Source organism: Ictidomys tridecemlineatus, chromosome 1 (assembly GCF_052094955.1).
Source record: "Ictidomys tridecemlineatus isolate mIctTri1 chromosome 1, mIctTri1.hap1, whole genome shotgun sequence".
NCBI lineage: Eukaryota > Metazoa > Chordata > Mammalia > Rodentia > Sciuridae > Ictidomys > Ictidomys tridecemlineatus.
Window position 1 is genome coordinate 150,740,160 of NC_135477.1, and position 23,117 is coordinate 150,763,276.

The window sequence follows — 23,117 nt, forward strand, 5'->3', positions numbered from 1 at the left end:
GCTCAGTAACTTTTGTTGGGAGTAGGTGCTGTAATCTCACTTGAACTACTCAGCCACCCCAAGAGTTGAAGAAACTGAAGTACAACAAGGTGAAGTGACTTGCCCAGTCACAGAGTTCATCCTATCTTCTTCAATTTTAAATCATAAGAAAGGCCACAAGGGGAGACATTCAGGGACTTTCCAAAAGGGACAAGCAAGGTCCTTCAAACCACTAGCCACTAAAATAGAAGGTAGCAGTTTGTAAAATAAACTTTTATTTATAGATCATCGAATAGGAACTGGAATTTCTCCTCACAATGCCTTAAGACATAGGAATCATCTCTATGAGTGAAGTTCAGAGAGAAGTGCTTGCCCAAAGTTGTCCACCCAGGAAACTGCAGTGCCTGGTTCACTGAATTCTCATTCTATGTGTACAGCTTACCACAGAACAGAAATAAGGTATTCCTAAGGGAGAGGGGTTATTTCAACATAATTCTCACAGTAATTCTGACCCCCAAAATAAATGCAATTACCAATTAATGAGAGCAGGCATTTGTTTTACTTACTTACTCAAAACATTCTAAACTCAGTTCTTTTTTACAGCTCTCAAGAAAGTAAGCAGCTTTCTTCCCTCTACTTTCTCTGGGATAGTTTCTTGTCCTGCTCTAAGAAATTGTTGGGTAGTATGAATAATAATAGTTCTATTTACTGAGTCCTTACTACATGCCAGGTTCTGTGTTGGGTGCTTTTTATAAACCTTGTGTTGCTTTAGTTAAGGAAAATCCTGTAGATATTTAGGGTGTTATCCATTTTCATAGAGAAAGAAATTGAGGCTCAGAGAAGTAATAAAACCTGTCTAAGTTACAAAATAGGAGCAGGATTTGTAGTCGAGTTAAACTGACTCAAAGGCCAGGCTCTTTCACCACACCAACCTGTGTGCTGGCTTCATCAGGAAGCGAGAGGTTTCAACATGGCAGCTGTATTACCTGATCTGAGTCTAGTCTCTTCATTTCCCCCTTTAATGTCTCCAATCCATGGATTGCTAGGTATCTCTTCACTTTGTTGGCATGTTTTTTGCTCTGCAAGAACCCAGGAAAAAGATCAAAGATAGCCAACTGCCATTTCATATTGAAGGCATTAAAGACTAGATTTTCATCTGATTCATCTTCACAAAAACTTTTGAGGTGTAGAATGTGGGGGAAGAAACTTAGTTTATCGAGACCCCACTCTGTGAGAGGTACTTTACATGCTATCAAATTTAATTTTCTGGGGCTGGGGCAGTGGTTCAGTGGTAGTGCACTTGCCTGGCATGTGTGAGGACTAGGTTCAGTTCTCAGTACTGCACATAAATAAATAAATTAAAGGCCCATTGGGGCTGGGGATATAGCTCAGTCGGTAGAGTGCTTGCCTTGCATGCACAAGGTTCTGGGTTCAATCCCCAGCAACACCCAAAAAAAGGTCTACCAACAACTAACTAAATAAATAAATAAAAATTTAGTTTTCACAATAATCAATGAGAAAATCATCATCTCCTCATGCAAGAAGAAACTGAGGCTAAAGATGGTGAAGTTTCTTGCCCAAGATGAGTAGCAGAGCTAAAATTCGAACTCATAGTTTCTGCTTTCTACTCTACCAAGTTGAAAGGGAAGACACACTATAATGATCCTGATTTGAACGGGAGAGATGAGACTCTGAGACATCACCTCAATCTACAGGTCACAAGCCAACATGCATGAACATAAAGCCTGAGTGCTAAGAATTACATTTCATGGTGCACGCCAGGGAGAAGTGAGGATTTGGCACTGGATCAAAGAAGTGAAGTAGTGCTAAAGGTTCAATGGAAAAGGTACCTGGTAATGTGCCAGCTTCTGGGATTCAGAAATCAGCAAGGCGCAGCAAACTTTACACTGGGTATTAGTGAAGAGGCATTGGTTCTTCTGGATCATGTGTTCCACTACAGAGGGGAAAAGAAAAAATCTGAGTTGACAAATATTACCGCAATAGCACTGTCAATATATATATATATATTAGTTGTAGATGGGTATAATACCATAATACCTTTTATTTATTTACTTTTATGTGGTGCTGAGGATTGAACCCAGTGCCTCACACTTGCTAGGCACACACTCTACCACTGAGCTATAAGCCCAGCCCCAACAGCACTGTCTTTCAACCCTGTCTTAAACACAAGCACTAAGTAATAGAATGTCATACTAATACATACAAAGTTGTTAGTTACTACCACCTACTATAGTTATGATGTAGTTAGTTATTATGCTATCATCTCACACCATCTGCATTATTACTTATTTTATAATTTTATAAATACAAACCTTTTTTACTAAGTAACTTTTTAAAAAAATATTTATTTATTTTTTTTTAGGTGTAGATGGACACAACACAATGCCTTTATTTTTATGTGGTGCTGAGGATCAAACCCGGGTCCCACCCATGCTAGGTAAGCGCTCCACCGCTGAGCCACAATCCCAGCCCCTACTAAGTAACTTTTTTTAAAAAAAAAAAATATTTTTTAGTTGTAGATGAACACAACATCTTTATTTATTTATTTATTTTTGTGGTGCTGAGGATCAAACCCAGTAGTTTGCATATGCTAGGCAAGTACTCTACCATTGAGCCACAACCCCAGCCCCCTTAGTAACTTCTCTTTAAAATGAATCTTTAAGGCTGGGGTTGTGGTTCAGTGGCAGAGCGCTTACCGCACACATGTGAGGCACTGGGTTCAATCCTCAGCACTACATAAAAATAAATAAACAAAATAAGTGTATTGTGTCCATGTATAACTAAAAAAAAAAGTTGTTTTTAAAAAAAGAATCTTTATAGCTAGGCATGGTGGTACTTGCCTGTAATCCTACCAACTCAGGAGTCTGAGGCAAGGATTCAAAAGCTTGAGGCTAGCTTTAGCAGTTGAGACCCTGTCTTTTTTTTTTTTAATATTTATTTGTTAGGTGTAGCTGGACACAATACCTTTATTTTTTTAATTTTATGTGGTGCTTAGGATTGAACTCAGGACCTTGCACGTGCTAGGAAAGCACTCTACCACTGAGCCACAACCCCAGCCCGAGACCCTGTCTTAAAATAAAAATAAAAATGGCTGGGGATGTAGATCAGTGGTTGAGCACTTGCCTAGCATGCATGAAACCCTAGTTTCAATCCCTGGTACCAAAAAAAGAAAAAAGGCATGGTAATACCTAACTGAGGCTTACTACCAGATAGAATCAGGATAATTGAAAAGGGAATTATTATCTCACTGTTCTGGATCTAACTTTGAAACATCTAAAAATCACCCGACATATCACAGGTTTTAGCTTGTGCTTAATTGTTAGGCATGGAGAACTTGCCTCTATGAGAAGGGAGCCATCACACTCAAGATGTGAATTTCACCATAGCATCAATAACAAGAAGTAGAGGCCAAGTCCAGAAAACTAGGAGGGAAGAACAAGCCCATGCTTCTTTTCTCCCAGTTCCAAAAAGTGGTCAAAATGCCCAGGAGAAGAAGCCAGGCATGGTGGCATATGTCTGTAATCCCAGTAACTCAGGAGGCTGAGGCAGGAGAATGGCAAGTTCAAAGCCAGCCTCAGCAACTTAGTGAGACCCTAAGCAACTTATCAAGACCCTGTCTCAAAATAAAAAGAGATAGGAAAGTGGCTAAGTGGTTACAATCCCTGGTACAAAAAAAAAAAAAAAGAAAAAGAAAAAGAAAAGATGCCCAACAGGAAGGTTCTTGGTGGAGAACATCTAATATGCCTCTCTCTCTATGCCAAAGGCTTAACTATGCTCATCTTTTAGGGCAGAAAGGTTTGTCTGGCTATATTTCTGTCCTGTAGGATCTCTTGTTTATTACCACATATTTCTTTTTCTTTTTTTAGTGTGCGATTTTTTTTTATCTTTTTAGAATACATGACAGCAGTGGAATGCATTACTATTCTTATTTCACATATAGAGCACAATTTTTCATATCTCTGTATATAAAGTATGTTCATACCATACACATAATGTCTTTATACATTTTTTTTTTTGCATTACAATTCTATTACCACATTTTTCTCCTAAAGTGTTTGGTAAATTTTTTTGAAAGACTTTGCCTGCCTTGCTGTGTTCAGAGAAACCAAGGTTGGCTGTATCTGTGAAGACTGCTGGGCCAAAGCATTTTATTTTTTTGATGCTGGGGATTTAACACAAGGGCACTTTACTGCTTTACTACTAAGCTACATCCCCAGCTTTCTCTCTCTCTCTCTTTTTTTTTTTTTTTTTTTTGATACCAGGGATTGAACTCAGCCACATCCCCAGCCCTATTTTATATTTGATTTAGAGACAGGTTCTCATCAAGTTGCTTAGGGCCTCACTAAGTTGCTGACCTAGAACTTAGGATCCTCTTGTCTCACCTCCTGAATTGCTAAGATTACAAGCATGCACCATGGCACATAGCCTGAGCCACAGCTTTTTAAAAGAGGCAAGAAGCTCCACAGAATGAAAAGATGAAACAGGGGTCAGAGTCCAGCCACCACCTCCTCACCTGGAGATTCTGGATCCTGCTCCCTACCCACAGGGTGCTAGGGAATCCTACCAGGACCTTGGGCACACTAGGCAAGTGCCCTAACATTGCTCTACACCTCCAGCCCCAGACTTTGTTTTGTTAAAGGAGAGGTCTCCTTTTGAGGACATTCAGAATCTGACTCCCATAGACTACACAGGGAAGGGGCACACCATTTATGACTCTGTATCCCCACTATTTAGTATAATACTGTACCCACAAGCAGGAACTTGGTTAATACCTACTAAATGAATATACTTTGTGCTGGAACCCACTCTTTGGCCTGAGAGTACACTTGTATGATGCACACATTATGTATTCAAAGTGCCATGCCCATGACAGCACTGGACTTAGTGCTGGGGCCATGACAATAAATAAAGCACACAAGGTAAAGAGTAAATAAATAAGCAAGATAATGATAGAGAATGAGAAATGCTATGGAAACGAAGTAAATTGGTAGAAAATGATGGGGGCAGGATAGTTAGTGAAGACTCACAGGAAAGTGTCAGCCACAAGAAGGTGTAGGGGAAAAGAATGTTCCTGCCTGAGCCACTTTCTGAGGCCGGGGTGAGTGGCATGTTTAAGGAATGGAGAGAAGGCCAGTGTAGCTAGAGTGTGGTAAAAGAAGAGTGGTAGGAGACAAAGTTGGAGAGGCAACATGAAGCCTACTAGATGATGCTGAATGAATGTAAGACCTCATAAATTGCATTATGAACTTCAGATTTTATTCTTTGTGTAATGAGAGGCAACAAGCCCTGGTTTATATTTTGAAAGATTACTCTGCTGGGTGTGGTGGTGCATACCTGTAGTCCCAGCCATATGGGAGGCTGAGGCAGGAGTTCACAAGTTTGAGGTCAGCCTTGGCAACATTAGCAAGACTCTGTCCTCTGTCTCAAAATAAAAAATAAAAAGGGCTGGGGATGTAGCTCAGTGGTAGAGTGCCCCCAGGTTCCATCCCCCATACCAAACAACAACAAAAAACTGTTGAACTTTGAATGAATTGTGGCTCAGTGGTAGAGCACTCACCTAGCAAGTGTGAGGCCCTGGGTTCAATCCTCATCACAACATAAAAAAATAAAAAAATAAAATAAAGGGGCTGGGATGTGGCTCAAGCGGTAGCTCTCGCGTGGCATGCGTATGGCCCAGGTTTGATCCTCAGCACCACATACAAAGATGTTGTGTCTGCTGGGGGAAAAAAATTCTCTCTCTCTCTCTAAAAAAAAAGGGGGGGGAACAATTATTAAAAAAAATAGATAAATAAAATAAAGGTATTGTGACTAACTACAACTAAAAAAAAAAAAAAAAGCCAAAACTGTTGTACTTTGGGTAAGAACAGTGGGGATCTGTGGGTTTCTTTCCCTCAGGGCTGCTCTCATTTCCTCATGTATTCAGTAGGGGCAGAGGTCCTATCAGAGAGGAGCAGGAAGAGAACCAATAACTTCCCCAGGGAAGGGCAATATCACTTGTGTTCTAAATGGTGGGTGAGGCCTCTATGCTGCAATGCATGCAGTTGGTGGAAGTGGTGATCTCAGAGGCAGGAAGAGCCAAGGGCTCTACTGACCTGAAGCGGTAGTCATGGTTGGGATAAGCATGTCCCTGGCTGAGATTGTGAGAGGGCCCATGTTAGATACACTCCTGGCCCATTATAAGGCTATGAACACTTGAAAGAGATGCAAAATGGCCCAGGGGGAAATAAAAGACAGGACAAACTTCAAGTGGCCTGAATTTTAAATATGCTTTCCTATCAACACACAGATTCAACAGAAGACCAAGTAAGGCTTTACTGACTTCCGGTATTTAGAAAAATCTATGGAATCAGTGGCTAAGCACTAAGCAACATAAACACATGGAGTAAAAACTGATAAAAAAGAGCCAAATTGAGAATATTTGCTTCTGAAATCTTCAGCCATCATGTGAACAATTTGACTACTAAAGCCACCAAGCTGTGAAGAAGCCCAAATTATTCCATGCAGGAAGACTATACAGGGAGGCTCTGGTGATACAAAAAGAAAGAGCTATCTGGCCACTCCTAGAAGCTCCATTCTTGTGCTATTTCAACTTCAGCTGCCATCTGAGTGAGCATATGTAACAGACCCTGAATGAAACCATGCCTTCTCCAAATTCCAGATCCATAAAAACTGAGAGAGGTTTGTGAAGTTGAAGGAAGCGAAGTCCTACAGAGGGAAAAGAACCTACACAAATATCAGAATTCTGAGACAGATGTCTGACTGCACATCCCTGTTGCCCTGATATGCGCATCTAATCCAACAGGCAGAAATGGTTTGACACAGGTAATTACATGCTTAGAAAATCACCAGGTAGGCTGACAATACTGGGTTGGACCTCCAGAATAACGAATAAATGTTCTAATAGGCTAATAAGGGTCTCTAAGGCAGCCCTCTCAGTTTTCATCACCAATGGAACCTACTCCTCAACATACAAAGCTGGAGAATGGATGCTAGACCACTGATAAAGGAAGAGCTCAAGGTTCCATGGCCTTCCCCTACAGCAACAATAGCCAAGAAGCACAGGAATATGGCCTTTACTACATTTCAACTTTCTAAATCTTATGAATAGTTATGATTGATAGGATTTCATTTGTATCCATTCTGTAGCCAATTAGAAAGTGTTAGGGTACAGGATATCAAAGTATAAAGCATAAGGCAGATTTTCACAGGGTCAATGAAGTAGAGACAGAGAGAACCAGTGTGAGACAGTATTATGATTTGGAATATGAATTGTTCCCCCAAATTTCCTATTTTTTTAAAAAAAATCTTTCTTTCTATTTCTTTATTTTTTATGTGGTACTGAGAATCGAACCCAGGGTCTCACATCTGTGAGGCAAGTGCTCTACCACTGAACTACAATCCCAGCCCCCAAACCTCCGATCTTAATGCATATTCAGAAGTGACATGATTGGATTGTTAGAGCTGAAACCTAATCAGTCCATCTTAGTGGGAATGGACTGGGTGGTAACTGTAGACAGGTGGGAAAAGCTAGAGGAGGTGGATGACTGTGGGCATGTTCTGAAAGGGTTCATCTTCTCTGTGGCTCCTTCTTTCTTCTTTTTCTCTGTGCTCTTTGACAGCCAAGAGGTGAGCAGTTTTCCTCTGCCACACTCTTCAGCCATGATGTTCTGTTTCACCTAGGGCCCAGAGCAATGAACTTGACCAACCATGGACTAAACTTCTGGGACTGTGAGCTAAAATAAACTTTCTCCCCTCTAAGTTCTTCTTCTTTTTTCAGTGCTGAGGACCAAACTCAAGGCCTTGTACGTACTAGGCAAACACCCTTCCACTGAGCTAAATCCCCAACCCCTCTAAGTTGTTCTTGTTGGTAATTTTGGTGATGCAACAAAAAGTTGACTAACACAGACAGCAAGATAATTCATAAGGTGAATTATCACCTATTTATCACCCCTACTTATTATGGTGGTGGTGATGGAACAGTTTAGGGGTACAGCATGTACTTACCGTGCATGAGGACCAGGGATCAACTCCTAGTACCCTCACCTCCAAAGGAAGATAATTCAAAGACTTAATAAATTTATGGGAAGTGGCATCTGGGAGACAAAGTGATCACTATCTTTGGGTGACTATGGTACCTTAAGTTGCCTTAGGTTGACTTAGAGCTAGGATGATTGGTCACAGAATGATTAAACCACCTCCTATATTACAATTAATAGTAAACTTTGCATGCTATTCCTTGAGCCTTGATGTGACCTTAGAACATGCAATTCAGCCAGTTCCAGTGATGTATGCCTTTAATCCCAGCTACTTGAGAGGGTGAGGCAGGAATAAATTGCTCAAGGTCAACCTGGGCAATTTAACAAAGTCCTGTCTCAAAATAAAATTTAAAAGGTCTGGGAATGACTGGGCATGGTGGTGCATGCTCATGATCCCAGCTGAGGCGGGAGGAGTGCAAGTTCAAGGCCAACCTGGGCAACTTATAGAGATTCTGTCTCAAAATAAAAAATAAGGGCTGGGATTTGACTCAGCTAACCCAATCCTCAGTTTATACCCAAAGGACTTAAAATCAGTATACTTCAGGAACACCATATCAATGTTTACAGCACCACAATTCACAATAGCTAAATTATGCAATCAATCTAGATGCCCTTCAGTAGATGAATGGATAGGGAAACTTTGGCACATAATGAAAGGGTAAAGTTTCTAAGCTGGAAAGCTTGAATGTAAAAGATTAGGTATTATTAAATTCCTCTGTTACACCCAGATTCCTGAGATAGTTAAAACAACGCCCTACTGGCCATTTAGCCTAGGGCCCTGTGCAGTTTGTCACAGGGCCCGAACCAATCAGTTTGAATGTGTAACCCGCTTAGGAATGACCAATCACCCCCGCCCGACCTGTTCCCGCCAATGAATGTGCCAATCACGTCTCAGAGTTTTTGTTCAATTTTCCCGTGCCTCATGATGATTTGTTCTGATGTATGCAAAGCCTCCCGCCCTCCCCAAAAAGTGTACTTAAGCTCTGTTTGAACCTCTGCTCAGGGCTCTGGGCTGCTCTCCCTTCTTGAGTAAGCACGGAGCCCTAGCGCGCTGGAATGGATCCCCAATAAATCCCCTTTTGCCAATTGCATGGAGTAAGTCTCTTGTGAGGCCTCTCCCTCCGACGCTCCGCCGGACCCCTCTTACAATATACACAATGGAACATTACTCTGCATTAAAAGAGAATAAAATCATGGCATTTGCAGTAAGTAAATGAAATTGGAGAATATAATGCTAAGTGAAGCAAGCCAATCCCAAAAAACCAAAGGCCAAATGTGTTCTTTGATATGAGGATGCTGACTCATTATGGCGATGGGGCGGGGGCTGGGGATGTGGCTCAAGCGGCATTCGCCTGGCATGCGTGCGGCCAGGGTTCGATCCTCAGCACCACATATAAACGAAGATATTGTGTCCGCCGAAAACTAGAAAATAAATTTTGAAAAATTTTCTCTCTCTCAAAAAATAATGGCGATGGGTGGGCATGGGAGGAATAGAGAAACTTTAGATAGGGCAAAGCGGGAGGGAGGGGAAAGAAAGGGGCTAGTGGGTAGGAATGACGGTGGAATGAGTTAGACATCTTTACCCTAAGTACATGTATGAAGACTCAAATGGTGTGAAAATACTTTGTGTACAGTGACTTGAAAAATTGTGCTTTATATGTATAATATGAAATGAATTGCATTCTGCTATCATGTATAACAAATTAGAATAAATAATTTTTAAAATAAATAAATAAAATAAAAAATAGGACTGTGGATGTGGCTTAGTGGTCAAGTGCTCCTAAGTTCAATTTCCAGTTCATTCCTCCCTAAAAAAGTCTTCAGATTCTTGCTTTTTAACACAGGAAATTTCAACTAGATGCACATAAATTTAGTTAACCATTGTTTTATTTTTTTCATTTAGGTTATTTCTCAGATTTTGTTAGTAGAAATAATGTCATGAATATCATTGTCTCTGAGTGTTCTATATTTAAAGCAAAGATAAAATTTTGTGTTACACTTTATACATTCATGTCTTTTAATCTACTGATATTTTCAATTGGTGTTACATTTATTGAAATGAAACTGTGAATTAATTTCTGAAATCTGACTTGTGTTGTACATTAAAGGTCATTTTAAGTCAGAAAAAAATAAGGGCTGGGGCTATAGCTCAGTGGCAGAGTGCTTGCCTAGCACATGTGAGGTACTGTGTTCAATCTTTAGAACCACATTTAAAAACGAATAAAATAAAGGCATGCTATCTATCTACATAAATAAATAGGATTGGGAATGTAGCTCAGAGTGCTTGCCTAGCATGTGTGGGGCCTGGGTTCAATCCTCTCATCCTACTCAAACCCCTCTAAAAAGGAAAATTTACCAACAACTGAGGGTAGTTCTCTGAGAGGGATGAAATCTATTTATCACCCCTACTTATTATGGCTTATTAAGAGGCAATGGGCTTTTAGTTACAGCTAAAAGCAGCAAATAACACAAGATTCTAGGAGAACTGTCTCCTAGAATAATAACCTACCCATGGAGACAATGGTTAGGCAATATAGTCTAATGGGTAGGGTAACTTACAAGAATAAACCAGAGAGTTGGCCACATTAAGGCTACCAAGCCTTGGTACTTCTATTTGTTTTGTGAATTCATATTGTTGATAGTGTCAGGAAGTTCAAATTTTTATTCAATGAAAAAGGTGTTAAAAAAGCAAACATAAGGGCATTGATGATATGATACTAAAAGTTGTCTACTACCAATAAAAAAAAAAGTTGTCTACTTACAATATGAATAAAAGAAAACCAAATGGAAATTCTGAAGTTAAAAGTCTAATATATTAAATGAAAAATTAATTAGAGGAGCTCAACAGAATATAAAAGTGGCAAAAGAATCAGTGAACTTCAAGATAGATCAATAGAAATATCAAATATAAGAACAAGGAGAAAAAAGACTGAAGAATAATGAACAAAGCTTCAGAGATTATGAGAAAGCATCAAATACACTAATACATGCATAAGGCGAATGCCAGAAGGAGGGAAGAGAAAGAAAGGGGTTAAAATAAAAAAAAAAAAGTCTCTCCATATTTCATGAGAAACAACCTACATATCCAAAAATCTCAAGGAACTCAAAGTAGGATAAAAATTAAGAGATCTATACCTAAATACATCATAGTCAAACTGTCAAGAGACAAAAGAAAATCTTGAAAGCAGCAAAAGACAAATAACTCATTTATACTAAAATAATTCAATTCATAATTTAACTTCTCTTCTGAAAGAACAAAGGATAGAAGGCAACAGAAGGATATGGAAAGTGGCGAAAAAGAACAAAATTATTAACCAAGAACTCCATATCCAATGTAACTTTTAAATATTACACTAAGGGCAAGAAGCCAGACGCAAAGGCCATTGTTATGGTTTGAATCTTAAATGTCCCCCCAAAGCTCATGTGCTGAAGGCATGGTCCCCAGTAGATAGGGCTACTGGGAGGTGGAAGAAACTTTAAGATGTGGAGTCTAGTTGGAGGAAGTAGGTGATGGGGTGTTTTCACTTAAAGAGTATACTGGGACCCTGGTCCATTCCTGTCTTTCTTTTGCTTCCTGGCTGCCATAGGGTGACAGCTTTTCTCTGCGTACTCCCTATCATGACATTCTGCCCTGCCACAGGCCCAAAGAAATGTGGTCAAGCACCCATGGACAGAAATCTCTGAAACCAAAACTAGGAACTGAAACAAACCCTTCCTCCTTTTAAGTTGTTTATCTCAAGTTTTTGTCATAGTGATGAAAGCTAACAGAGCCATGTATCATACAATTTTATTTACATGAAATATCCAGAATAAGCAAGTCCATAGAGATAGAAAGAAGATAAGTTGTCAGGGGTGTAGATGGACACAAAATGTCTTTACTTATTTTTATGGAACCCAGGATGGAACCCAGTGTCTCACACATGCGAGGCAGGTGCTTTATAACTGAGCTATAGCACCAGCCCCAAATAGTGAGTTTTTAAAAAATAAGAATTTACAATAAAATGTGAGTATAGTAGATAAAGAATCTGTAATGTAGTTGTTTATTATGAAATATTATAATAATTTACATAAGGTAGTGAGACTCTGCTTCAAAAAAAAAAAAAAAAGGGCTGGGGATGTATCTCAGTGGTAAAGCACCCCTGAGTTTAATGCCCAATATCATAAAAACAAAACAAACAAAATAATATACAGAATAGAGGTATATTAGAGAAATATTTTTATATTTTGCGAGAATTAAGTCAGCATTAATTTGAAGTAGACTGGGATGGGTCAAGATCCATATTGCAATCACTGGAGTATCATTAAAAAACTAAAAGATAAAAAAGTTGAAAAAAATCCACAGAGGAGGGGCTGGGGTTGTGACTCAGCAATGGAGTGCTTGCCTAGCATGTGCGTGCAAGGTGTTGGGTTCGATCCTCAGCACCACATAAAAATAAATAAATAAAATAAAGGTACTGTGTCCAACTACAACTAAAAAAAAATATTTAAAAAAATCAACAGAGGAATTAAAATGGCACATTAAAAAAAAGTAACATAAAAGAAGTCAGTAAAGGAGGAAGAGAACAGAAAGAAAATAAATAAAATGAAAATTTAATTTTCATATCAATAATTAAATGTAAATAGTCTAAAGGCTGGGGTTGTGGCTTAGTGGTAGAGCGCTCACCTAGCAAGTGTGAGACCCTAGGTTTGATCCTCAGCAACATATAAAAATAAATAAAGGTATTGTGCCCGATTAAAGCTAAAAAATTTTTAAAAATAATTAAATGTAGGGGCTGGGGATGTAGCTCAAGCAGTAGCGCGCTCGCCTGGCATCCGTGCGGCCTGGGTTCGATCCTCAGCACCACATACAAAGATGTTGTGCCCACCGATAACTAAAAAAAAAAAAAATATATTAAAATTCTCTCTCTCTCTCTACCTTTCTCTTTAAAAAAAAAAAATTAAATGTAAATAGTCTAAATAGTCCACTCAAACCCAAGGTCTTGCACATGCACATTTTAGGCAAGCACTCTATCCCTCAGCTACATCTCCAGCTCTTTTTCAATTTATTTCAAGAAAGGGTCTCACTGAGTTGCCTAGGCTGATCTCAAACTTCTGATCTTCCTGCCTCAGCCTCCAGAGTAGCTGGGATTATAGGTATGTGTTACTCCATCTGGCTTAATACCTCTTTTTTATTTATTTTTTCATTTTGGTACCAGGATTGAACCCACAGGTGCTTAACCCACTAAGCCACATCTCCAGCCTTATTTTTTGTTTTTATTTTGAGATGGGGTCTTGCTAAGTTGCATAGGACCTCACTAAATTGCTGGCTTTGAACTTGTGGTCCTCCTGCCTCAGCCTCCTGAGCTGCTGGGATTGCTGGGATTACAGGTGTGCGCCACAACACCCATCTTTTTTTTTTTTTTTTTTTTTTTTTTTTAGAGAGAGTGAGAGAGGAGAGAGAGAGAGAGAATTTTTTAATATTTATTTTTTAGTTCTTGGCGGACACAACATCTTTGTTGGTATGTGGTGCTGAGGATCGAACCCGGGCCGCACGCATGCCAGGTGAGCACGCTACCGCTTGAGCCACGTCCCCAGCCCACAAAACCCATCTTAATACCTAATTTTTAATTATCAATAGAACAACTAGTTGGAAAATCAATTAAGAGTCTATAATAATGTTATCAATCAACTCAATCCAACTGACATTTAAAGACCAACAACTCTGATATATATGTTGATTTTTCAACAAGGAACATTCTCCATGATAGGACATATCAGGTCTCACCATATTTAAAAGAACTAAATTCAGACACTAAGTACGTTTTTTGAACACAATGGAATTTAATAAAAAATCCAGAATCGAAGGAAATCTTGGAAATCTCCAAATATCTGGAAGTTGAACAACATGTATCAAAGAACAAATTACAAGGGAAATTAGAAATTACTTTGAACTGACAAATGAAACTGAAGGAAGGCCCAACACCATTTTGTCACTCTGTCTCCATTAGCTTTTTTAACTGAGTCACCTTCTTCCATAATTACTTGGATTCCAGGAACAAGAGGTCTGGTTGATAAGCATCTTTATGACAAGGAAGTGAAACTACCTCCAAACATAGGTGATCCTTGAGCAGATCACTCCAAGATGAGACTGCCCCCTAAGCACAAACATGACTAGACAAAATGAGGCTGGCCCCAAAGCAGAAGCAAGCATGTCATGATGGGAACTGAATCACCCCTTAAGTAATGATGAACTTCCCAGAATCCCTGAGACAAATGATCAATCAGATCACAGCCTGACTAGGAGGACTTATTCTGCTAGCAATGCAAATCTCCCAGCCATGTAAGCCCCCAACGTTTTTCTTTGTTCTTCCCAATAAAATGTCAAAGTTTCTATTAGTCCCTTTAAGACAGATTTTTGGTCATTAGATCCTTATGTCTGTTCTTCCCAGCATGCCCACTAAAAGCTCCTCTCTTGCTTTTACCACTGCTCAGACTCTTTGATTGACACACCATGACAGGTGTCCAGGCCTGGTTTGTTGGGACCACCAGACTAGAGCCTTTGCCTAAGGGACTCCAGTAATAAAAACATAATATACAAACATTTATGGGATCTAGCTACAGCAATGTTCTGTAAAAACAAAAACAAAACAAAAGCAGTTTCTCCTTCTATACTCCTGTAACACAATATGGCTTCTGTGTCGAAATGTATGGGAGTTTCGCCCCAGACAAGCAATCATACCGCATACACCAGCTGAGCCCTCTATTTCAAATCAATTCTGACACTCTCTACCTGGAGATGGTGTCAGATTGTAACAGTGGTCTACTTTACCTTTTAAATATAGCCCTTGTTGCTTAAAAGGGACATGTTTTTCTTTTCCACTTTTCCCTCTCCCCTCCCTAATCTGGGGGTGAGGAATAAGATTACCTTCAGTTATCTGTGCTTGAGCACACACCCACCACAGGAAGATGCAGGAAGTGATTATCTCTCAAAGTAACAAAGGAATTTTAACATACCAACAGGGTGCACTTGGGATGACCCCACCCTCTCACCCCACCCTAGGGCACACTTGGAATACAGCCTTTTAAGAGCTTTAAAAGCCCTCTGTTCCCCTAAGAGCAGAATTTCAGCCTGTGGAACAGGAGTCCCCAGTGCTTCTTCTTTGCTAGTAAAGCAATGAACCATCTTTTTCATTTTTTTCAAAACTGTGTCATTATTGGATTGGCCTTGGGGACAAGGACTGAGCTTTTGGTAACAATATCTCACAGAAAACTGAAGGCTCAGTACTACTACAGAATGCCCCCACCTTCTGATTCCTATTTATCACAAGCTCCAGGTTGTTTTACCAGTTCTTTGGACTACAAATTGGGATTCCTACAAACCCCTTCTTCAGATATGATTAATTTGCTCAGGTAGCTCACAAAACACTCACTGTTTACTGGTGAATTATAAGGGATATTTTAAAGGATCCAAATAAACAGGCAGATAAGACATACAGGGAGCCTAAAAGGATCTTAAGCACCAGAGCTTCCATTTCTGTGGAGTTGGGTGTGCCATCCTCTGGCATGTGGATGTGCTCTGGTTCACCTTCCTGTATGCCCTTGAACTCTAAAGTCTTTTGGGGTTTTTATGGAGGCTTCATTATGTAGGCATGATTAATTTATATCACTGGCCAACTTTCAGCCTCTCTCCCTTCCTGGGGGATGGCAGGGGCTGTGAATTCTAACCCTCTGAGTATATGGCTGGTTCACCTAGCAATTAGTCCTTTAACCTGTGGTTATCGAGGGACTCTCCAAAAATCACCTTAATAACATAAACTCAGATGTAGTTGAAATAAATAAAAGAGTATTTTTCACCTCTATAGCTCTGGAGCTATTTTAGGAAACAAGGACAAAAGGACAAATATTTTGACAAAGACAGTTCTTATTCCTTTAGTCACTTAGGAAATTACAAGGGTCAATGGAGCTGTGAAGGAACTATAAATGAAAACCATAAGTGCTTAAGAGAGGAATTTATCATTTTACACATCTATACCAGAAAAGAAAGGTCTCAAATTAGCAACAAACTTTCACCTTAGAAACTAGAAAAGATCAACAAATCTTGCAAACCTTACCTAAATTTACAAAGACAATGATCAAAAAAAAAAAAACCCCTCACAAAAGCTGGGGGTGCTCAGGGGCAGGCCCTGGGTTCACTTCACACACACACACACACACACACACACACACACACACACACAGACATAAATATTAAAGTCAGGAAAAAAAATGGGCATGTTACTAACAATTCTGCAGAAATTTAAGGGATTGTTAGTGAATATTATGAACAATTTTTCCAATATATCAGACAACTTAGATTTTTAGATAGTTGCAAATGACCAGAAATACTCAAGAAGAAATTTAAAAATCTGAATACAATCATTTTTCAGTATTCAGAAGACTAGTTTCAAAACCTGCCCCTCTCCACCAAAATTCAAACCAGGAACTGCAGAGGTGAATACCAAAATCTTCAGATGTTCAAGTCCCTTTTATAAAATGGCATAGTGTAACTATACCATTGCCTTTTGCTCCTCATGAAGGAGGACACAGTCCTTATTTTAATTGACTCCATTTTGTCCCTACAACCTGTTCTCACTTTTTAAGTTATTTCTCCTTTCCAGTGGTCTGCAGGCTGGAATGGAAACTAACTCCCCCAACCCCAAGCAGTAACAATTTCCCTAGCTTCCCTGGTGCCAGCTGATCTACCAGACCACATTCTGAGTATACAGCACACCCACATCCGACCCGCTTTTGTCCTTGCCCTGTATAATCCTGGAGCAATTGTCATTATGGGGAATATAGCTTTCACCATCTTCCCAATATGGCCCACACTGAATTAAACTCTTTTCATACATCACCACTTTTCTCTCTTTGAGGTAGTAGGTGGCCTAATTTGGTCCACAGGGACCCCCAGGGTCAGGTCCCTGGCAGAGGTCTGGGTAACAGCTGTATCTACATAGAACCGAAACGTATTCTCCTTTATATTTTAAATCATTCCTAGATTACTTATAATACCTAATACAATGTAAATACTCGTATTCTCCTTTATATTTTAAATCATTCCTAGATTACTTATAATACCTAATACAATGTAAATACTAAGTAAACAGTTGTTATACTCGTATTTGTGGAATAAAGAAAAAAAAGTCTGTGTGTTCAATACAGACAATTAAATTTTTTTTTATAACTTTATTTACTTTTTATGTGGTGCTGAGGATTGAGCCCAGTGCCTCACCTTTGCTAGGTAAGCACCCTACCACTGAGCTATAGCCCCATCCCCTAGACACAATGTTTTTTTTCCAAATATTTTCCATTAGCAGTTGGTTGAATCTGCAGATATGGAACCTCCACATACAAAGGGCCAACTGTAAACTTAAGTAAGTAAATTGAATAAATAATTAAATATCTTCTTATAAAGAAAAGCCTAGGAAGCTTCACTGGTGACTTCTTTTTATTGCCCCCCCCCCCATTACTAGGGAGTGAACCCAGGGCCTCACACATGCTAGACAAGCACTCTACCATGATCTACACCCCAGCCCCCATTTATTTATTTATTTAGTACTAGGGATTAAACCCAAAGGCTACATTCCACTAAGCTACATTCCCAGCCCTTTTTATTTTGGGACAAGGTCTCACTTGCTGAGCCTGATCTCAAACTTGTGATCCTCCTGACTCAGTCTCCTCAGTTGCTGGGATTACATGTATGCACCACCATACTCCACTTCACTGGTGACTTCTACACAATAAGTGATTTGAAGAATAATACAAATCACTAATCTGTTCAGACAGTTTGAAAGACCTCAAAACTAACCTTCTTCTGTCCTCTATTCCACCCTTCCCTCATATCTTTTTTTTTTTTTAAAGAGAGAGTAAGAGAGGAGAGAGAGAGAGAATTTTTAATATTTATTTTTCAGTTCTCAGCGGACACAACATCTTTGTTGTATGTGGTGCTGAGGATCGAACCCGGGTCGCACGCATACCAGGCGAGCGCGCTACCGCTTGAGCCACATCCCCAGCCCCTTCATATCTTGATCCTTTTCCCCAAAAGTGTTCTAGGGGTTGGGGGAGGGGTGTATGTGATGATGGTGGCAGGGGCTGTTCCTCTAAAGTTTCCTTATTTGACCAAGGGAAGTTCCTTCAGAAGGAATGCAATTGTCTTGAGTCTCTTCCTTATTTTCTCATCCAACAGGGAAGATTAATTCACAGGAAAGAGGATGAAGGTGGACACTACTTAACTCTTCTGAGGACTGATATTTAGGAGTCAACCTCATAAAGGCACCTATGAAAAAGCCAGAGCTAACATATTCAGTGGTGAAAGACCAAATGACCTTTCCTGGAGATAAAATGTTCACTCCAGCCACTTCTATTGAAATTGCAATGTAATTTCAGTACAATATATTTTAATTTTTTAATTACAATATAAAATACTACTAAAAAAATTCAAGATCTAAATAAATGTGTCTTCATGAAACAAAACAAAACAAAACAAACCCTAAATACAAAGATAGACTCTGTAATTCTATCTACTCAGGAGACTGAGGCACAATTAGATTGAAAACCAGCCTGGGCAACCTGGACCCTGTCTCAAAATAAACTAAAGGTTTGGTGATGTAGGTCAGAGGTAGTGTACTTATTTAGCATGTGTGAGGCCTGTTATTTAATCCAGGAAGATGGAAGGGGAAGGGGGGGGGAAGAGGAGGAAGAGGAGAAGAAGAAAAAAGAAAGACAACAGATAACAAGTTAACAAGTACTGGTGAGGATACATAGGAACTCCTGTACACTGTTGGTGGGAATGTAAATTAGTACAGTCATTATGAAAAACTGTAAGGTGGTACTCAAAAAATTAAAATAAAACCTTCATATGATCCAGCAATCCTGCTTCTGGGTATATATTCAAAAGAAATTAAATTATATATAGGAGAGATGTCTGTACTCTTGTGTATGCTTGCAGCACTAGTCACAAGAGCCAAGAAATGGCAACAACCTAAGTGTCCATCAACAGATGAATAAAGAAAATATGGTATATATACTCAATGGAATACTATTTAGCCATAAAAAGAATGAAATCTTGTCATGAAATCTTGACAACACTTATGGAACTGAGGTCTTAAGTGAAATAACCAAAGCACAGAAAGATAAGCACAGCATCTTTTCTCTCATATATGGAAGCTAAAAAAAAAAAGTTGACCTGAATGTAGAAATAGTGATAACTAGAAGTTAGGAAAGGTGTCTGGGGGGAAGGTAGAAAAAAGGGAGGCTAGATTTGGTCATTACATGCTACATGCATGTGCTGAAATATCACATTGAACATCATTAATATGTAACAATACATGTTAATAAAAAAATAAACATTCTATTTCCAGATATCAGAGACTCAATTTTGTCTTGATAGCAATTCTTGCAAATTGATCTATAAATTCAATGCAACTTCTGTATAAATCCAAGCAGATTCTTTTAAAAGCAGAAATTGCAAACTGGTTGTATAGAACTCAAGGGCTGAGGACATGCCTAGCATGGTCTTGGGTTTGATCACCAACTTGTAAGGAAAAAAAAGGATGGAAGGAAAGAAGCAAGGAAGGAAGGGGAAAGAAAAAAGAAAGAAACTCACAGGCTGATCCTAAAATTTATTTTTTAATGGAAAAAAATATAAAAGGATGGGCAAAACAATTTGGGAAAGAAACATAGTTGGAGGACTTACACTGACACATTAAAACTTAACATAGGGGCTGGGATTGTGGCTCAGTGGTAGAGCGCTCGCCTAGTGCGGGCAGGACCCGGGTTCCATCCTCAGCACCACATAAAAATAAAGGTATTGTGTTGTGTCCACCTACACCTAAAAAATAAATATTAAAAAAAAAAACTTAACATAGTCACAGTAGTCAAGATAGTATGATATTGACTCAAGGATAGGCATATAGATGGAAGGAATAAAACTGAGAGTCCAGAAATAAACTCTTACATTTATGGCCAATTGATTTTCACTGTAAGCATCAAGATGATTCAATGGTATAAGGATAATCTTTCCAACAAATTGTGCTAAGACAACTGCAAAAAAAAATTTTAGATTCTTACACTATACTATACATAAAATATTAACTCAAAACAGTTTATAGAAGCCAGGTGTGGTGATACATGCTCCTCAGGAGGCTAAAGCAATGTAAATTCCAGATTAGCCTGGGCATTAAGGGAGACCCTGTCTCAAAATAAAAAAGGGCTGGGGATGTAACTCAGTGGTAGAGTAATTGCCCAGCATGTGTAAGTCCCTGGGTTCAATACACAGTACCAAAAGAAAAAAAAAGAAGACACTGTTTGGAAGAAAAAAAAAGTCATAGAAAAGAAATTTATTTAAATCATATCCCTGATAAAGAACTTGTATTCAGAATATAAAAATAACTCTTATGATTCAGTAATAAGACAAATAATCCAATTACACAGAGTGCTTATCTAGCATGCACAAGTCCCTGGGTTCAATTCCTAGCATCAAAAAAAAAAAAAAAAAAAAAAAAAAGAAAGAAAATCAGATAATTCTTTACACGCTGGAATGGTAAAGATAAAACAATAACAAATATCTGGGGGGATATAAAGAAAGGGAAGTCCTCATACATTCATGGAAGAGCTGTAAAAGGATAAAACCATTTTGGAAAAGATTTGACAGGTCCCCCCAAAATTAAATACACCAAGGCCAATAACCATATGACCCAGCAATTACATTCCTAGGGAGAAATGTTTGCCCACACAAAAAATTGAGCACAGCCAGATGAAGTAGCACATGCTTATAATCCCAGTTTTCTCAGAAGGCTGAGGCAGGAGGATCACAAGTTCAAGGCCAGCCTTGGCAACTTGGTAGGACTCTCTCTCAAAAAATAAAAGGACTGGCAGTGTAGTTCAGGGGTAAAGCACTCCTGAGCTCAATTCCCAGGACCTTGAAAACAAAATAACAACAACAACAACAATAAACCACTTAAGCACAAATGTTCATAGCAGCATTATTCATAAGAGTTCCAAAAGGAAACAATCCACATGTAAACAACTAATGAATGGATAAATAAAATATGGTATATGTATTTATACAGTGAAATTCTATTTAGTAATAAAAAAAATAAGGTACTAATACATACTGCGACTTGGCTAAACCTCAAAAACATGCTAAAAGAAGTCAAATTCAAAAGATAACATATTGTATGATTCTGTTTATATGAAATGTCCAAAAAGATAAATTTAAAGAGACAGAAAACAGATCAATGGTTAATTAGGTCAGGAGGTGGGAGTGAGGATTTAATGTGAAGGAACACAAAGAAACTAATGGGGGTGATGGATATGTTCTAAAATTGGACTGTCTTTATGGCTATACAACTCTACACTTTCAGTAAAAATTACTGAGTGGTATACTTTTAAATGGTTGGATATTATGGTTACAAATTATAACTTAATGAGGGTGCTATAAGAAAATGAAAGCCAGTGGCTGGGGCTGCAGCTCAGTGGCATTGTGCTCGTCTGAAATGTGTGAGACCCTGGGTTTGATTCTTAGCATTGCATAAAAATAAAGAAATAAAATAAAGGCATTATGTCCATCTACAACTACAAAAAATATTAAAATAAAGAGAGAGAGAGAGAGAGAGAGAGAGAGAGAGAGAGAAAGAGAAAGAGAGAGAGAGAAAAGAAAAGCCAGAACTTAAGTGTTATGTGTCTCTGTAACTTTGATGCTCAGTCTTGGGGAACAGTCAGTGAACATCTGTCAAATTAATGAAAGGAAAACTGGGGGGAGGAGGCAACTTTGTTACAAACATATTTAAAAGTATGAGAGGCTCAGAAACAGTATACATATTACCCAGACTTCATATAAACATGGAACAAATGAGGAAGTTAGGACAATGAACTGGATCATAATAGGGACACCATATATTTATACACATATAAGCAGATGGCTCACTCTTCAGAGTATAGCTGCTATGTTCTCTGCTTCAAGACATACCTTCCCTGTCTCCCCCAGTCACTTCCTTTTTCCATTTTTTTTTAAGGTACTGGGGATTGAACTTGAACCCAGGGGTGCTCTATCTCTAAGCTATATCCCCAACTCCCTTTTTTATTTATTTGTTCTAATCAGTTATATGTGACAGCACCCAGCTCTTTTTATTTTGAGACAGAGTCTTGTTAAATTGCCCAGGCTAGCCTCAAATTTGGTATCCTCCTGCCTCAGGTTCTTGAGTCACTAGGATTATAAGCATGCGCCACTGTGCCTGGCCAGCATACCCAATTCTTACACAACCCCCTTCATCCATCCCTTATACTGTTTTCTGGATTAGACCAAAAAACCCTCCAGGGCAAGAAAATATCTTCCTCATCTCTGTAACTTTGATGCTCAGTCTTGGGGAATAGTCAGTGAACATCTGTCGAATTATTATGAAAGGAAAACTGGGGGGAGGAGGCAACTTTGTTACAAACATATTTAGAAGTATAAGAGAGAGGCTCAGAAACAGTATACATATTAATTTAGGAGTCAGGCTAGACTAATTGTTAGACTGGAAAAGTATACACTCAAATAACTTCCTTGGATATGACTAAAATTCAGTAAAATTCATAAAATTGGACTTTTCAGTTCACAAACATATTAGACTTTCCAAGAGTAGTCTGCTCCGTAAGCAAACAAACCAGTAAAGAAAAATGATTTCCCTGAAGATACCTGATAGAATTAGCACAGAAGCCCAGATACAGTTCCTCTCTGGAAAGGACTGTGCAGGGAGTCACACAACCAGGTCAGGCTAACTCTTCTATCCTCCTCTTTCTCTCATCTTACCCAGTCAAACACAGAGCAAGCTGACCTCTGAAGTGGCCTTGGGTACACAACTTCGCATGGAGTGTGAAATACAAAGAAGCTGGAGGTAAAAAGTACACGTGGGTCAGTTTCTCAGGCTCCTATCCCTCATGTAACAATAAGGTCCCGGCGACAAAAGCCACACACCTTAGAAACAGGGGTAAACCAGGATTCAGGTAGCAGGAGGCACAGGGAGGGTTAAACCTTCTACGTGTCTCAGAAGTATAGGGCTTGAGAGAAAAAGGGAGGCACGA

At 39.0% G+C, this 23,117-nt stretch overlaps 1 protein-coding gene and 2 long non-coding RNA genes across 8 annotated transcripts in view; 1 reads left to right on the forward strand and 2 right to left on the reverse strand.

Moving 5' to 3' along the window:
* The window catches only part of Znf346 (zinc finger protein 346), a 52,519-nt gene that overhangs the window by 28,772 nt on the left and 630 nt on the right, over positions 1–23,117 (reverse strand). For 5 of the 6 annotated variants that reach the window (XR_002484791.3, XR_013438723.1, XM_078049398.1 and 2 more), the window contains exons 2-3: positions 1,830–1,933; positions 966–1,058 (exon numbers count right to left, since the gene is read on the reverse strand). Coding sequence is in view for 4 of the 6 variants with exons in the window: in XM_078049398.1 (XP_077905524.1) it covers positions 966–1,058; positions 1,830–1,933 (197 nt within the window). In the remaining 2 variants the exon portion in view is untranslated. The remainder of the gene's footprint in view (positions 1–965; positions 1,059–1,829; positions 1,934–23,117) is intronic. The other variant, XM_040272508.2, reaches the window with a different exon arrangement.
* On the forward strand, positions 2,363–8,925 carry LOC144377709 (uncharacterized). Its single transcript, XR_013438727.1, has 2 exons — positions 2,363–2,437; positions 6,287–8,925. It is a non-coding gene; the product is annotated as an uncharacterized LOC144377709 (long non-coding RNA).
* On the reverse strand, positions 17,954–20,963 carry LOC144377708 (uncharacterized). Its single transcript, XR_013438725.1, has 2 exons — positions 20,011–20,963; positions 17,954–19,884 (listed from the first exon to the last, which is right to left on the reverse strand). It is a non-coding gene; the product is annotated as an uncharacterized LOC144377708 (long non-coding RNA).